The sequence below is a fragment of the Mus caroli genome, unplaced genomic scaffold (genome assembly GCF_978045245.1).
Source record: "Mus caroli unplaced genomic scaffold, Mus_caroli_1 scaffold_2, whole genome shotgun sequence".
NCBI lineage: Eukaryota > Metazoa > Chordata > Mammalia > Rodentia > Muridae > Mus > Mus caroli.
The window spans coordinates 162,093,884-162,111,848 of NW_028227257.1; the positions used below are offsets into that span (position 1 = coordinate 162,093,884).

Here is a 17,965-nt window from a genome sequence, read left to right on the forward strand (position 1 = left end):
AGGCAAAACACCAATGCACATAAAAATAAGTAAACTTTAAAAATAAAATAAACATATTAATTTTTAATTCTAGATTCTGTATAAGGCATAATTTTATAATTAGAGACAATGTAATTATTTCAAATGTAGTACTGTGAAAACCCGTATCACATGTTAATGCTGCATGGCAAAGGTCAAGACCATCACGCATGCCTTCCACAGAGCCTCTTAATCAGCCTTGCCTTGCCTTGCCTTGCCTTGCCTTGCCTTGCCTTGCCTTTCCTCTTTCCTTCCCTTTCCTCTTTCCTTTCCTTTCTCCTTTCCTCCTTTTTCCTTTCCTTTCCTTTCCTTTCCTTTCCTTTCCTTTCCTTTCCTTTCCTTTCCTTTCCTTTCCTTTCCTTTCCTTTCCTTTCCTTTCTCCTTTCCTTTCCTTTCTCCTTTCTTTTCCTTTTCCACTTTCCCTTTTCCCCTCTCCCCCTTTTTTCCCTTTTTCCCTTTTTCCCTTTTTTCCCTTTTTCCTTTTCCTTTTCTTCCCTCTCCCCTCCCTCTCCCCTCTCTCCCTCTCCCCTCTCTCTCCCCTCTCTCTTCCCTCCCTCTCCCCTCCCTCTCCCCTCCCCTCTCCCCCTCCCCTCTCCCCCCTCCCCTCTCCCCCCTCCCCTCTCCCCCCTCCCCTCTCCCCCCTCCCCTCTTCCCTCCTCTCCCCTCCCCTCCCCTCCTCTCCTCTCCTTTCCTTTCTTTTTCCCCCTTTTCCCCCCTTCCCCCCTTTTTCCCCTCCTTTTCCCTCTTCTCCCTCTTCCCTCTTCTCCCTCCTCCCTCTTCTCTCTCTTCCCTCTTCTCCCTCCCCCCTCCTCTCCCCTCTTCCTCCCCACCTTCCTCCCCTCCCCCTCCCCTCCTCTTCCCCTACCCCTACCTCTACCCCTTCCCCTTCCCTTCCCCTTCCCTTTCCTTTTCCTTTTCCCTTTCCCTTTCCTTTTCTGTCTGTCTGTCTGTCTGTCTGTCTTTTGGCTCAGTTTCCTAAAACTCACCGTGTTTCTATATCCTGTGAGGATGGAGTGACTTGGTAAGCAGCCCACGCTTTTAGGACAAAGATTGAGGAAGAGAGGACCAACAGACAGTCCTTGCCTTCACCCCAAACTCCACATTACCGGCCCCAACTGTGAATGCACAAATGAGGCCAGGAACGTCAATGTGCTTCACAGAGGCAACAGAAAGCCAGAAATCGTAGACATTATCAGCTGTCCCTGAAGCCCCTTGGAGGACAAGGAGGAAATGCCTCTCATTGCTGTGTGATTTGCCTCAGACCTCCGCCTCGACCTTAATGCTCAAAGAACTGAAAGCCAAGCCAGTGAGAGAGAAAGCCAGGCAGCACTCCTCACTGAAGGAGTCCTGGCCAGATTCAGTAGGATACATAGGGTGCACAGATAACTGCAGCCCATCTCTTCATTATGATGAGGCATATTCCTGACAAAGGAGCCAAGGATCAAAACCCCAGGCACATCCCTAATGACTCCTCCAAAAGCACCAGTACTGCCCTGGTCATTCTGCAGTCACAGGAGAACAAAAGAAACTCAGTACAGAGAGGGCTCAGTACAGGGAGCATCCGTGTGGAATGGGTAGAAAATCAAGATCTGGGGCTCCTTTGTGTTCGGAGGATTAGCAAGGAGGGGAAAAAAATCCCCATTTCTGTTTAACCAACAGAGCAGGTTTTCTATGCTGATAAGAGTCCTGCCCCCTAGAGGGCTGCTGCACACAGTGTGAGCTCAACTCAATCTTTGAAGTGGTCTTCAGGAAATCCATATCTGTATTCCAATACATTTTGTGAGTACCTACTAAGGGCCACAGCTACACTATAGAGAGGGTCCATACAAAGCTGTAAATTGAGAAAAAGATAAATTTCTAGAACATAACAAGAAACGTGCTGCTGCTTGCTGTGAGCCTCTGAGAGCCTGGCTGCATCTGAAAAGAGAGCCAGCCAGCACCATCTTCTGACCCAGAAGCTAGCCAGCACCATCTTCTGACCCAGATGACAGCAGTGGAGGGATACACAGACCTCTGGGTGCACGGACGTGACTAATGGAGAAGTCATTTAAAGGAAGTTCTTAGCTAGAGTGTTTTTAAGTATGCACAGTTAGTCCTTCAAGATATACATTTACATTATAATTAAAGAGAGATTACAGTAATACTCAATAAAAATTCAATATTAGATATAGAAAGCTTTACATATTTTACAACTCACACCTTTTGTCAAAGATTCCCCCCCCCCCGAAAACATAGTAATAAACGCTGACATACATAAGCAGTAAAACAACTGAACACATTTAGGCAATTCTTTTACTGTGTCCAGTTATGTTTGCTATCCTGGTGTCAGCCTATGGTTCTACCATGAAATCGAGGAGAAACGAAGCATGCGCCAGCTAACCTTGGAGATGATCACCGCCATGGCCAGGTTCTCAGAATGAGCAGCGACGTAACCCAGCATCATGATGCCAGGCAGCCGTATGTTCCCTTTGCAGGACCCGATGCAGTCGATCACGGCAGCCACACCTCCGGCATTAACAATCAGCTGTGAGAGCTGGGAGAACAGAGCAAGACCCCAGACAGCACAAGATGGCTTTTAGATATGACTCAATCACGCTCTGTTTAGTACTTAAAACTACCTGGTAAAGGTGAATACCACTCTAGGAGGGCATTGCATCTATTAAAGAAATGTTCAAGTATAATAAGTTGCCATTCACAATGTCTAAGTATAAGGATGAATCAATGTCCAAAGACATCAGACTTGACATCTGACCTAATTACCCACACACCGACCGTGATTACTAGCTGAGTGCACTTCAGTTCTGGAAAATCTCAACTATGTAGAGATGTTGGATGAAATTTACTTTAACATGTAATGAAATAAAAAATAGATTAGTCAAAATACACACAGGAAACAGAAACTTCAAAATCAACACAGGCTTGGTTTGTCTCTCTTTTGCACCTAAAAACTCAGAGTAAAAAAATCACATTAGAACAGCTAGCTATCTAGTGCCACAGCAGGCTAGGGAGCCTCTGTGGTTGGTCCCAACCTACAGAGCCAAAATCATTCCCATGCTCCCAGCTGTCATAAAATGATAAGAATGATCGAGGCTTGGAGTCTTCCCACAATCCAGAAATAGAAAGCTAGCAATAATTAGAAACTTTATTTTAAACTCAAATGTCATTAATACAACTCAGTGGATCTCAAATGGAGGTGATTTTGTACTCTACAGAACATTTGACCACATTTGGAGTCAGGTTTCATTGTCTCCTGGGGGGAGGGGTGTCGATGTCATCAAGGAACGCTGGTGAGCATCCACTCTACCACCTACAGTCACATCATCCAAAATGCCTGCAGTGCTGAGGACGAGGAGCAGTGGCCTCATTAGTCTGCACCGAGCAAGCTCAGGCTTCATAGACAAACTGCAGTTAATTTAAAAAACCAAACTGAATTTAACTTCGTCTTGAGGCCTGTGTTTTGTTTGGGTTTGCTTTGCTCTTACCTCTGGTGTATGTTTTGCGATCTCTCTAATCAAAGTACAAGCGTTCTTCTTCACGAAGTCGTCTTTGTCCTTCAGACAGGTGAGAACAACTGGGAAAATCTCTGCCTCCACAACCATCTCTGCCAGGTCCACAGAGTGCTTCGCGATGTGACTCAGAGCTGAGAGGACCTGTTGCTAATAAGCAAAAAATATAAAGTGAAGCAAAATGTTACAGATCCACTAGTCCACCTCAGAGCTCAGATGTACCTTAGCTTTATAATAGTCTAAGTTCTTTATCAGAAAACAAAGCAACATAGATATTTAGCACAAGCTAAGATTTCTGAGCTGTTGGACTTTCATATCTTAGTCACAAACTCCATTTTTTTTTTTTTTTTTTTTTTTTTAGATTTTTCCATTAGGTCTCTGAGTACTTTAAAACCTTTTACATGTAATTAAAATGTAGGGCCTTTAGGTAAATATCCCTTCTTAATCACATACTTAGGTTGCTAATTTGATATGTGTGGTATGTAATACAATAACAAGCAGAATTAATGTCTTTATGGCATGCTGTTGGTACCATCTGAAATAACTTCCCATCTGCTTAGCTAGTGTTAATATTTTAAGAACTATCCATATGTAGCCGTATAACTGGTAAATTTAGAAAGCTACCGGAGGACTGATAAGCATGGCCATTTTCATAAGAAATTCAAATGTTCTAGTGATGGGCTAGAAAACCTTTCGGCCCTGTTTTCAGTCCAAGACTATCCCAACTGAGTTATTTGGGGCAGGCCAATGCCTTATTTTAATTATTAATGTTAATACCAATGCTACCTGGAATCTTCATCATTGCACACAGATTTCTAAATAACATCTTAAATGTGACACCCAAAGCATTATTTCCATGTTAAAAGACCCAAAACATGATATATTCATGTCTGCGTCCCATGGTATTTGCTAATTGTTTTTCCTTATAACACTAGTCTGTTACACATCTTCATTGTCTTGGATTTTTAGAGCACTGGCTTGTCTGTCATCTCTGGACCTCAGTTGTAAATACCTTCAGTTTCTCATCAGGGTTGAGGATCATCTGGGCTAAGTGAGCAATAGCTCCTACATCCACCACCGTCTGTGCTAACTCTGGTGAATGCTTTGAAATATCACTGAGGGCCGAGGCAGCGATCCTTTTCAAAGCAGTCTCCGGCTCCTGGATACAGAGGACTAAAAGAGGAACAGCTCCCGCATCCACCACAGCTTGTGACAGTTCTGTGGGTCCAAGAAAAGTAATTAAGTGAGTATGGGTGACTGACCCTTGTGCAAGCCATCCTTCACCCTGACAGATACAGCAAAGAAAAAAGGGGAGGGTGCACTTCACTCTCTCGACATCTGCATTTCAAATCAGCCTTTCTGGTTTCATAAACCATGCGGGCCAATCCTGAGCTGAAAAGAACACAGGTCAATAGATGGACCTCCATTTACATGAACACATTTGAGGTAGATTAGGCTGAAATGGCTTGTTATTCTTTTTTTTTTTTTTTTTAAGAGAGTAAGCAGATGTCAGCTGTTTAAGCGCTGGCAATTCTGCACTTCTCAATAGGCAAGCATTTTATGCATGGTTTACAATAACAGAGAAAATTAAAGTACCAAAAATTTACCAACCACACTAATGAGGCAGTATTTTGTGCTATTTATGTGAGTATCCATTAGCATGACTCGTGGACCAATAGTGTCTATTGTTAAATTCCTTTCATCTTCTAATACTTTGAAAATATTTTCAAAAATACTTTATACAAAATAAAAGGCTGCCTTTTCATTGTATTCTAAAATACTTTCAAAAATGAAGTTTACAACTTATCAGCATACTTTCGTATTAATACTACTATTAAGATAAAGGGGCATATTTATCTTAACCATGCTATACAGAGAATGAACAAATAGAATGCTGATTTACTTACAAGTCCAAGAATAGCAACAAGAAAATAATAACGTTACACTTCAAAGAATGAAAGATATTAAGCAGAACCTTAAAATGTACCCTCAGCAAGTGCCATCTGAGAAGAGGAAAGCTCCATCCCATGACACATTCTAATTAATCCCAGCACTTGGGAGGCAGAGGCAGGTGGATTTCTGAGTTGTAAGCCAGCCTGGTCCACAGAGTGAGTTCCAGGACAGCCAGGGTTACACAGAGAAATCCTGTCTCAAAAAAATTATCATAATTATCTTAGAAGATTCAATAATGTATAAACATTTTATTTATTCTCTCACTAAACAGGTATTAATGGAAGGTTATTATATGGCAGGCTCATTTAACTCTGGAACCTGTGACATACTTCTACAAATTAATAGTACATTCATTAGCAAATGTTTTAATTTTTAAAAAAAGACCTGGTGTTATATGATATAAATAGGAAGCTTATATACAATCTCAAAAAACCCGAAATAAAAGGATTTTTTTTCAAATATAATATCAGAAAGATTTGGATATCACATGGCAATGTAGTATGTTCCTCAGAAGTGTCTCTGGCCTGCTGTTGCATCAACCAGAAGATGGACAGGGCAGCAGGCACAGAAGCCAATCCCCATTTCTCTCCCATACCCACCCACCCAAGGGAGATGAAGACAATGTAAAGTGCGGTGTGTGTCATTTCTAAACATAACACTCAAATTTCCTGTTAATTAATAGGTTCCTGAGGGATTCAGCCTGACCCAGATTATACGGGTGTTTATGGTAATATCCATTGGTATGTGTCTACCGGAATTTAGTGGGCATGAGGGTAAATCCTGTCAACTTGACACCCAGGAGCAGAGCTCCAAGAGCTGGTGAAGGTTTGTTTAGATTAAGGCTAGCCTCTGAGGATGTCTGAAACGGATTGTCTTGATTAAGTTACTTGGTGTGGGAAGACCTGGTTTGATGGCAGACAGTCCCATTCCCTCAGCACAGGGATCCTGGGCACTATAAGACAACTGAGTCTGCAAAGTGAGCACCACCCCAAATGACCTCATTCATTCCTCTCTGCTCTTGACTGTGGGTGTAACATGGACAGTTCTCTCAAGTTCCTGTCACTGTGACTGCCCTGCTGGGATGCTTGGAACCAGGAACTGGGAGCCTTGAATAAACCCTTTCTCCCTCACATTTTTTCACAGAAACAGAAAAGAAACTAAGGCAACAGGCCAGATGCTTATCTACAGAAGGTGGAAAGATTAATCCACTTCTGAGTTTTCACTCTCACGGTTATAGGAGTAATGAGCATACAGTATAATTCAACTCTTTAATGGAAATATTAAGCAATCCCCAGCTAAGTAAATAAGCCATTGACAGCAAAAACTCAAGGTTCTTTCTACAAAGCATCTATGTTAGATTTATGCCTATTTTCACATTGAAATGTTGGGGTGACAACCCAAACGGTGAACCGTTAGTAATAAAGCAGACTGTCCTAAAAAGCTACCTAGCTCCCCCAAACTGCTCTGCAACCTCTGAAATCAGTGCTGTTAAATATGAGGAGACTGGAAGGTCCCTGGAGAAAGATTTGCAAGATGAGGAAGTTTCCAAGGGCCTGCACTAGGCCTGGCAGACAACAAGTGTGTATATCCCATGGTGCTGGGGTCAAACAAACAAACAAACAAACAAATTCTGGGTTCTCCATGACACCGCCCAGCTTGGAATTGCCCTGACTCTGAACTTTATGTCTTCTGACATAAATTTCTTTTAAAAGTTCTTATTTCTTAAGTCCCCATGGTCAATGCTCAGCAACCAACAGCTAAAACCACCCAGATCTACAATTCTTGCCTCTCCTATGCTTGCAGTATGTGTCAGGTGTTCAGAGAGTGCTTACTGCCAGCTGGAACCCTGGCTGGATTTGGAGGAAGCAGAGCAGAATTCAATCCTTGTTCTAGACTAGAACTTGCTCCAGGTGAATGCAGGAAAAGACCACTACAAGCTCAGAGTCGGGCCAGACCTTGGGTCTGTGGCACATCAAGGGACCCAGAAGCTTCATTCCAGGAAGCACTTCCCACCTACCCCCTCCTCTCCCGCCCCTCCTTTTCCTTTGCTGGTCTACTCTACAAAAGAAAAGCAGTGAGAACCAAACATTCCGAAACTATGTACATCTAGAACTTCTCCTATGAGAAATGCCAGAAAGCTCGTTTTGTTTATTTTGTGTGTGGGTGTCTGGCCTGCATGTATGTCAGTGTACTGTATTCACACCAGGTGCCAAAGGAGACCAGGAAGAAATGTCACATCACTTGGAACTGGAGTTACTAGGACTCAAACCTGGGTCCTTTGAAAGAGCAGTCAGTAACTACTGAGCCATCTCTCCTCAGGGAGCTCATTTCAAAACTATTTTAGAACCCAGCTTTTGGCTTAAGTTAGCATGCTTATGAAGGCAATGATCAGTACAGAGATGCTCACTGAAGATGGTTTCAAAAATAAACAAGTAGTTTGAGTGTGCTAGGGAATGCCTTTAACCCCAGAACTCAACAGGCAAGAGGCAGGCAAAGCTCTGTGCATTCTAGACTAGCCTCATCTACATAGTGAGTTCTAGGTCAGACAGGGCTACATAGTAAAACCTTATCTCAAAAAAAAAAAAATCAATTTTTTAAGAGTAGCCAAGAAGTTTATCTTCAGTACTTGAAAATATCTTAGGCTCATCTTAAATGTTAAATTAATCTTTAAAATTAATTTATAAACAATATTCTATTATATATTACTATATAATTATGATGTAACATATATTATATAACAATTATATAATATGTAACTATATAATATAATAATACATAACAGTATAATAACATTATTATGTATATATCTTATTGGTATGGTGGTGCACTTCTGTGATGCGGATTTGGGAAGGTAGTTAGTCCAAGGTCACCCTCAGCTCTGTAGCAAGTTTGAGGCTAGCCTAGGCTACATGAAATCCTGTGTTTATTGACATTCTATTCATAATAGCTAGGAAATGGAATCAGCCTGGAAGTCCATCAACTGAATAGATAATGAAAATATAATGAATATGCAAAATGTAATTTTATTGGATTTGCAAGTTATTATATGAAATTGAAAAAATATATTCAGTCAGGTAATCAGACAAATGAAAACAAACACTTCCTGCCAAGCCTAGTGGCACATACCTTTCTTTAATCCCAGCTCTTGGAAGGCAGAGGCAAGTGGATCTCTGTGACTTTGAAACCAGCCTGGTCTACACAGTGAGTTCCAGGACAGCCAGGGCTACATAGAGAGACCATGCCTCAAAAACAGAACAAAACAACAAACAAACAAACACTTTATGTTCCTGCTCATCTATGAACTGTCTTAGAGAGGAAAGGATTTATTTTTGCTAATACTTCCATATCATTATTTATCATTAAAGAAAGTCAGGACAGGAACTCAGAGCAGGAACCTGGAGGCAGGAGTTGAGGCCATGAAGGAGTTGTGTTTAAAGGCTTGTCCATCATGGCTTCTTCATCCTGCTTTCTTATAGAACCCAAGACCACAAAACCAAAGATGGTACCACCCACAATGGCCTGGACCCCCTTTAGTTAAGAAAGTGTCCTGTATCTGGATCTTATGGAGGCATTTTCTCAGCTGAGCTTCCCTCCTTTGAGATAACTCTAGCTTGTGTCGAGTTGACATAAAAGCAGCCAGCACAGGACCCTAGCTTCAAATCTCTAATTTTGTGTATTTAACTTAGAAACAAGCTGTTCTTTCCTACCAGTTTTGATGAGCCAGAAGATACACACTCAGCCCTTAATCTCACTTCTTAACTATGCATTAAGACGTTGTCTATTAGCGTGGTGGCTCACACCTTTAATCCCAGCATTTGGGAGCAGAGGCAGGTAGATTTCTGAGTTCAAGGGCAGCCTGGTCTACAGAGTGAGTTCCAGGACAGCCAGGGCTATACAGAGAAACCCTGTCTCAAAAAACCAAAAAAAAAAAAGTTGTCTATTTGGACCAAAGGTGGTAAATGCAATGGCTATAGGACCCAGGCAAAACAACTTGAAAACATAAAGCCCGGAGAAGTATGGAAAGCAGGGCACTTGGGAGCAATGGCGAAGAGGAAGCCACTATCTATGAGGGACGGCAGTTCCCAACCTTAGCTCTGTGTGACTGACTGTGTGAGAATATAGACAGGCTGTTGTCAGGCCATTCTAAACTGGAGTGCCTTGACCTTTAAGTGTGATCATCTTTTTTTAAGGAACGCTGTATGGTACAGCATAATGCTGCCAAATAAAACATCCACCTGAGATTAGGCTTCAAACTGAGCCAGCATTTTACAACCTCAGGCTTAAGTCTTATGCCTTCTTAAATGACCTGGGCAGAGGCTTTCCAGATATGGAAATATGATGTTCTTTCTACCTTTACTTCTTACGTTTATGTTCAGGGGACTCATAAAGGAAGAATCACCACAGTGATGATATAAGAAAAAAACTAAGGAAGAAATCAAGAAATGAGGGAATGTTCGACAACAAAGGGGCGGAGCTGATCTGGAAATGACCACTCACTGGTTTTCCTGCTCACTCGTGGTACATAGAGAAGTATCTGAGCCAAATGAAGTGATTCTGAGAACTCAGACTAAAAAGTACGCTAACTTAAGAGGCTTTCAAAATGAGTAAAGGAAGGGGAAAAAATGTGTGTGTGTGTGTGTGTGTGTGTGTGTGTGTGTGTGCGCACACACACCATTAGCATACAAACTCAGCAACTCCTCTGGAACCCTAATTTCTTTAACTTTGCTTATTTTATTTCCAAGTCCTGTAAAGATATATTTTAACCTGTTTTCTTATAAAAGCACCAGAAGTCACAATCCAATAACTTGCACTATTTCAATTTTAAAATGGGGTGGCTGGATTTTGCTCTAACCATAAAAATAAAATACATAGCTATACCATTTCCAAACTTTCATTTGTTTGTTTGTTTGTTTGAGACAGAGTCTTGTGTATCCCAAGCTCGTGGCCTCATGATGTTGATGACCTTAAACTTCTGATTCTCCTGCTTGAGCCTCAGAGTGCTAGTTAGCGTAGCATCCCGTTTCACAGCACTGCTGGAGATCCACGCTCGGCATATGCTAAGCAAGCCCTCTACTAACTGAATTGTATCTCCATCCCACTTAAAACTTTGAAGAAAGCAATATAGAACATATATTGAGAACATATTCTTACATTAATAATAATCTGACAGCCCACTCAACCAATTTATCATAATTAGGTGAAATTTTAATTTAAAATAAAAACAAGCTTTATTCCCAAAACTTCAGCTCTTCCAAGAAAAATTAATTTAGACTTGGTCTAACCCAGCTGTTTACTTTTTTGTTGTTGTTATCTACTACTATGTAATAGATCTCACCAAACTTAGAAGCCTAAAGCATTTAGGGACTCAAACCTTTTACTAGGCTACAGTTGAGGGGTCAGCTTCACCAGATGACTGCTTCAGTCAACTGAAATTTACTTCCAAGTACACTCATGAGTCTTGGGAGGAACTTGCCCTGGGCTTTCCAATGGGCCATCTAAGGAAGGTATATCTAAAATGATGACCCAGAACACAGGATCCAATACAAACCCTGCACTCTGTCATAACAAAGCTTGAAAGTTACAAAATACCAAGTCTGTTGGGGCAGACCACACAGGATGCGCCCAGTAGGAAACAGACACCACTGGGGTGGCTCCCATGGCAACCTGGTCTTCACCTACACAATTGAGACTTGCCACATCCAGAGCCAACACTCCCTCCATTTGGCTATAACTTTGAGCTGATTGGTTGATATCTCAATTTGCAGATAGAAATGGGAACAGCACAGAGAGGAATTTTCTGTGCATTATGAAAAGGTTTGGTGCGATTTTTCTTTTTCCTCCTACTTACAAATGTTACTGTCTTTCCATCCTTCCCATCTCCCATTCCTCTGCTAGAGCTTCATAGTGATCCGTTCAGCTCTAACATACAGATCGAATGATAGTTTAAGGAACAACATAGATACATACATTTGCTTCCAAGGCAAAATGATTTAGGCTCCTTTAAAAACTCATGAGTCAATCAAGTCATTGATCTGAAGATAATGGGGCATTAGTGAGAAATTATAGTTAGCTGGTTTGGACGGAGCAGGTTAACACTTACATGGGCTTCTATATAAAGTGGCCTGACAACATGGTGTGGGAAAGTTAAGAAATGGAAACCAACTTAGACAAAGAAGAATCCTGGCTAATAGCCTGCAGGACAGTAAGCACCCTCAGCCCCAGCCACCACCACCACCACCCCCCCCCCCCCGCCATCACCACTTTAGCCTCTGACTCTGCAGCTGAGACTAAAGCCAAGCTCCTGCACAGGTCCAGAGTGCCCAAGAGAAAAGGAGCCAGAACGGTAAATTAAGTGAAATCCGATCTTTATAAAATGCATTTTTTTATATCTACAAGTTTTTTCATGTTATCTGCTTGCATGGTTGGGATTTCACTTAGCTTATAATGTTAAGAACAAAATCTTTATTATAGGAAATGCCAATCAGACTTTATTGGTATGCATTTTTGCTTCAGTCCAGTGTTAGGTAGAGTCCAGTCTTATAGAAACCCAGGGGGATGGAGAAGACTGTACAAAGTTTACAAGGTTCTGACGGAACTTTCTATGGAACCAGGGCAAGGCGGAAGGCAGACGAAAGACAAACAGTAAAACACTAGAGATTAGAAAGGTCACACAGATGCCAGGCATGGTGGTGCACACCTTTAATCCCAGCATGAAGAAGGCAGAAGTAGGTGGATCTCTGTGAGTATAAGGTCTGCCTGGTCTACATAATGAATTCCAGGACAGCCAGGACTACATAAAAAGACCCTGTTTAAACAAAAGTCATACCGGCTCTTAGAAAAGAAGACTATTTCTGAGTTTCTCCTGAGCCTCCCTGAGTGGCTCCTAAAAGGGCCCTGCCACCCCCATCACCCAACCACACCCTGGCTGCTACATTGTCTAGTTTTAATTCTAGAGGTGGAGCTAACCCAACAATTTTTTTTTTAATTGTGTGTCTGTGTAACAGGCATCTGTGTGGATACGTGCACATAAGTGCCCATGAAGGTCAAAGGAGCTGGAGTTGCAACAGGTGCAAGCCCCCAACACTGGTGTTGGGAGCTAAACTCAGGTCCTCTGGAAGTAGCCGCTCGTAACCACCAAGCCTCCAAATCCTCACTGAACATTTTTAATGTTCCTCTGAAATCATGCTGGGCATATATTGCTATGATTTCCTCAATCAGGCCCTATGGTAGACATTTGTTTTTGCTTAGCTTGGTTGTTATTTTAACATGCGGTACAATGATTATATTCCGATCACATATATATACTTTATGTGTGGACACACTTCTACATATATGTATGTATGCATGTGTGTGGAGGTCAGAGATGGACGTCAACTGTTCTCACTTTATTTATTGAGACAGGATACCCTGTTGAACCTGACCATTTCGACTATCTTGGCTGGCCAATTACTTTGGGGATTGCTTGCTTAGCTGTGTGTACCTGTGCCTTCTATTTAAGCACAAACTTCCTGCTAAGGCTTCTAAAATGGTGCTGGAGAGGGGTCCTAGGATCACTTGTTCTCCCTCCCAGTGTGACTACACTGAATAAATCTCCTTTCTCTGCTTTCACTATTACTTATTTGCTTAATTGGCCTCCTGAGGATGGGTGGTCGAGCCTAGCTTGTTAGGGCTGCAAGGGCCCAGGCTCTCACCCTAACAACTTTAGAAACACTGTTTGAGTAAATTGCTTTGATGTAATTAACTTATTCTGCACTTTGAAAGCAAGCTGGGCCATTCATCTCAAAGTACATATGAAAACAAAAGGCCCCCCAAATATGCCAACTAACATTTCCTTAAAAAATGGCGTTGAGCTCTCTGGTGAGACTGGGTGCTATGCATATCTTACAGCAGAGCACAATTCTGACGCTGGCGGTCCTAGGCATTCAATAGCCAACTTAGGCTGTGAAATGCCCAACTAGAGTACTTTCAGATTTCAAATGCATTATGCCTAATGGAATCCAAGAAATTCAGCTGCAAATTAAAATGCCACCCCCCCCCCATATTTAAAAGGTGTTATGTGAATTGGAAAATAAATGAAGTTCAAGAAGCAGGGTGGCCCAGACTCTGTGGGACATCATGGCATTGTGATCAAGCACTCCAGACTCTTTTCTTTATCCACCCCACACACAGAGATGTGTCTCCCACAAATACTAACATTAAATCAAAAGTTGAATCCTAGACTATGAGAATTTGGGGTACAATCAAGGAATGGGGTCAGAGGGCTCTTCCTTCTCCTGTGTCTCATGTCACTGCCTTCTTTCTGTATTTCAATTCCCAAAGTCTGGTTAGTGCTCACCTGAATGGTCCTTAAGAAGAAACTGAGATGGGTTCTAGTGACCTTCGCTTTTGATATTGTACCCCATTCCTTATATTTCACTATCCTAGTATATATTATGTGATGTGTTATATGTGATTGTTTTGTTTTGAGACAGTCTCATGTAGTCCAGGCTGGCCTTCAACACAGTATATGGCAAAACATGACCTAGAACTTGTGACTCTCCTGGTTTTTACCTTCTCAGTGCTGAAGTTACATTACGTGTATGTAATATCACACCCATGTTATGTGGTAAGGAGAACCACACATATGTAGTGAGAATTCTGGTTTCTTTAAAGAACACAGGAATAGGACTGTGCTTATTTTATTCCCAGGCGTAGGGGTGCAGGCTGCTGTCAGACAGTTCACAGCAGCTGACTAGGATTTGACTCATGCTCTAGCAGGGATGTGATTTTGCTCGCTAAAGATAGTTTCTGTGATTGCATGACATCTGGAGACAGCTTAAAGGGTATAGAAACACTAGGGCTCCAAGGAGTAGGGTGAGTGGTTGTTGGTTGTTTGTTGTTGGCTGAGGTTTGTTAAGTTAATCATGTGCAAAGAAGAAGAAGAAGAAGAAGAAGAAGAAGAAGAAGAAGAAGAAGAAGAAGAAGAAGAAGAAGAAGAAGAAGAAGAAGAAAGTAGATATTCTGACTGCAAAGATCAAACTTGCCCCAAGGAACTTCATGCCCCTGATCAGCAGAAAGTAGACTAATGATAATATCACTCCCTTTCTGACCCCTGGCTTTATTCAGGGATCTCTTTCCTTTACTCTTTATCCTTTTTCTCTCCTATCTAGTATTAGGGGGTGAAAAATGTACAAGAAAGAAGAACACACAAAGTAGCAAAAGACCAGCTACACACATAGCCAACACTGTGCTAACTGAGCTACATCCCAGCCCGCATCCCTGGCCCTCGTGCATACGTTTTAATACAGTAGTGTAGTTCTGTACATTCCTGTCTGTCTTAGGCAGGGTTTCTATTCCTGAACAAAACATCATGACCAAGAAGCAAGTTGGGGAGGAAAGGATTTATTCGGCTTACACTTCCATACTGCTGTTCATCACCAAAGGAAGTCAGGACTGGAACTCAAGCAGGTCAGGAAGCAGGAGCTGATGCAGAAGCCATGGAGGGATGTTCTTTACTGGCTTGCCTCGCCTGGCTTGCTCAGTCTGCTCTCTTATAGAACCCAAAACTACCAGCCCAGAGATGGTCCCACCCACAAGGGGCCTCTCCCCCTTGATCACTAATTGAGAAAATGCCCCACAGCTGGATCTCATGGAGGCATTTCCCCAACTGAAGCTCCTTATTCTGTAATAACTCCAGCCTGTGTCAAGTTGACACAAAACTAGCCAGTACACTGTCCAATGTTAGCACCATTGTCTGCATGGCCTTTATGCCTGTTTGTAGTTATTTTTCCCCTCAGGGCTGAGATCTTAGTCAATTTATTTTATTCTGTCCACTAAGAAAAATACAATATGAGAATTAAAAGTTTCTTTAAGGCAAAGGAAACAATCAGTAGAGTAAACAGATACCAGCCACCCTTTACCCAAGGAGCTGATCTCCAGAATTTACAAAGGATTACAGCAATTAACTACCAAGCAAACAGAACTGCCAATCAACAAATGGATAAATGAACTAATATTTTTAAAGAGACAAAATGGTCAATAACTATTACTAAAATATCTCTAGTTGTCAGAGAAATAGAAATGTAGTTTGATATTCCAGCCAGAAAGGCTATTGCCAGGAAATCTGATAACCAATATCAATGATAATGTGGAGAGAAAGAAACTCTTATTTACTATTGGTTGTGGTGCAAATTAATATAGTCACTGAAGAAATCAGTTTGAAGATTTCTCAAAAAATTAAAAAGAGAACTACCATATGACTCAGCTATTTAATTCTTGGGCATGTGCCCAAGAACACATACCCTACAGGAAGGATATTTATACCCCCGTATATGGTCACTTTACTTTCTATAGCAAGGGACTGGAAGATATGATGGAATAGTACTTAGCTCTAGAGAAAAATTACTTTTAAGAAATTGCAGGAAAATGGACTTTTATAATACTGAGTGAGGTCAGATAATCTCAGAAATAAAAAAAAATCGTACTCCCTCATATATGGGACCCAGGTATGTATGTAGATAAATGTACACCTGGTGCCACATATCATGTAGAAAGGGGGAAAGACAGGCTAAACATGTGACAAGGAAGAGCTTATGTGTGCACTGGACGGGAGTTGCGGGAAAGAATACAAAGCTAATCACTTTCTAATTCTATTTCATCACAGATTTGTTTGTTTGCAGTGGTAGGTACATGCAGAAGATGTATTCAGTACTCAAAGTGTAAATTTAACGTGAAATTCCATGGCTTCCATTCCAAATGTCTGTTCTAACTGTACCAAAGTCCAAAAGTAGTATAGACCTAGCCTGGTTAATTCTGACGAATGATGCTTTTCTTTTTTTGGAAGATAATTATTGTAAATACTGTTTATGATTAAAATATTTTTAAAGATATGGAAATGCACACTGCAGTCCCCCCGAGTTTTTCATGAGTTCCAAGATGAGAATGTCACTAAGCAAGCCATATAGCCACTGTCACAGGCTGAGTGACAGGAACGTCATAGGCCCGGTGACTCAGGTCGCCAAAGTCATTACATTTCATTGCTCTACACTCTAAATTCTTTTTTGTAATAAAAAAAATCAGATTGTATTTACTGAATGCTTAGTAACAACAACAGGAAAATCCCAGTGAACTTTTTACCTACGTGAACACTGATGACCAGCAAAACAACTGCCCTGGGAAACACGGTTCTAAGTAGAATAATATCATGGGGAGCTTGAACAATATCCTGGACATCCTCTTTCTTACACATAGGTGGGGCTGAGAAGCTATTGGTTATCCATGAGTCCCATCGGAAGCTGCAGGTGACCAGCAGTGCCATCACACCTGTCTCAGCTGGACTCTGGCCCACAATCATGCATGAGATGTAGAATATCTGATCAAATGTACTCATCTTTGTTAGACTAAGTCAACCAAAGCTTACCACATAAAGATAGCCTGAATTTTAACTAAAGCGCTCAACATTTAAAACTTATTTTTGAGCCTAGCTATAGAGAGGTTTCCCTCAAACTATCAAGTCATTTCTGACCTTTGCCTCAGTCCGCACTTCTAGTTAGGCCACCTGAGGCCCTGAGGCTGCAAGCTGGAGTGCTCATGAGGTATCTCTGTGCCTGCTTGTACCATTGCCCAGGGGCTACAGTCCTACTGCCCTTTCTTCCTAATCCTTCATGCTTCTGCTCAGGAACTTTTGTCTCCAAAAGCAAATGAGGCCCTGAAAATTGTGTTAGCTAACCTGTTTGTAACTGACCAATTAGCAGAATGGGAAAGACTAACAAGGAAAGAAGGAAGAAGAAAGCATTCTGGGGGGGGGGCAGAAAAAACGCCGACCTCAGACCTCCGACCTTCCTCTTGCCCTTAAGTAAGGTAAAACTCCCCTGGCGTTTCACCTGACGTCTAAAACATTTTAAAACCCTCTCCTGCCTTAGCATAAATGTCAAGAAGAGAATGATGATGGATGTTCCCAAGTGATCTCAGTATGTTCCATGTTTAGGAAAACACTGAGAAACAGACCAGTTATTTGAGGGCAAATATTCCACTGTCTTTGATTTGGTTGTGACAGGTGACTTCTGTGGGACTACACCGCAGTTCCCTTTACTTCTGAGAATTCGGCAGATCTCTTTGGGGAGCTTCTAGACCTGAGACCTCTACAGTGAAATATTATATTACAGTGGGGATTCCACGTAGGATCCAAGTCATTGAAAGATAGTGGAGTGTGATCCCTCAGCTAGGTCTGACCTATGAACCATGGTAACATCTCTCAGACTGGGCAATCAAGGGAGATGGACAGGACATCCCTGACACCTCCCCACCAATGTGTGTGAGTGGTCGTTCCACAGAGCTCTGTGAACTACTCAGAGAGACTCAGCATAGTGTGGAACATGTCCCCTGACTCATCAGAACCTACTTAACCCAATTGTGAAGTTTTCATCTTCTGACCCGAAACACTGAGTTCTCTCAACACATTATATGACAAACTAACAACTTCTAAACTCCAGATACAATGGGATGGAAAT

At 41.8% G+C, this 17,965-nt stretch overlaps 1 protein-coding gene across 1 annotated transcript in view; it reads right to left on the minus strand.

Moving 5' to 3' along the window:
* Positions 1-17,965, minus strand: part of Spag6 (sperm associated antigen 6) — a 51,317-nt gene that overhangs the window by 13,868 nt on the left and 19,484 nt on the right. The window contains exons 5-7 of the mRNA XM_021154982.3: positions 4,537-4,742; positions 3,501-3,674; positions 2,399-2,551 (exon numbers count right to left, since the gene is read on the minus strand). Coding sequence (XP_021010641.1) covers positions 2,399-2,551; positions 3,501-3,674; positions 4,537-4,742 — 533 coding nt within the window. The remainder of the gene's footprint in view (positions 1-2,398; positions 2,552-3,500; positions 3,675-4,536; positions 4,743-17,965) is intronic.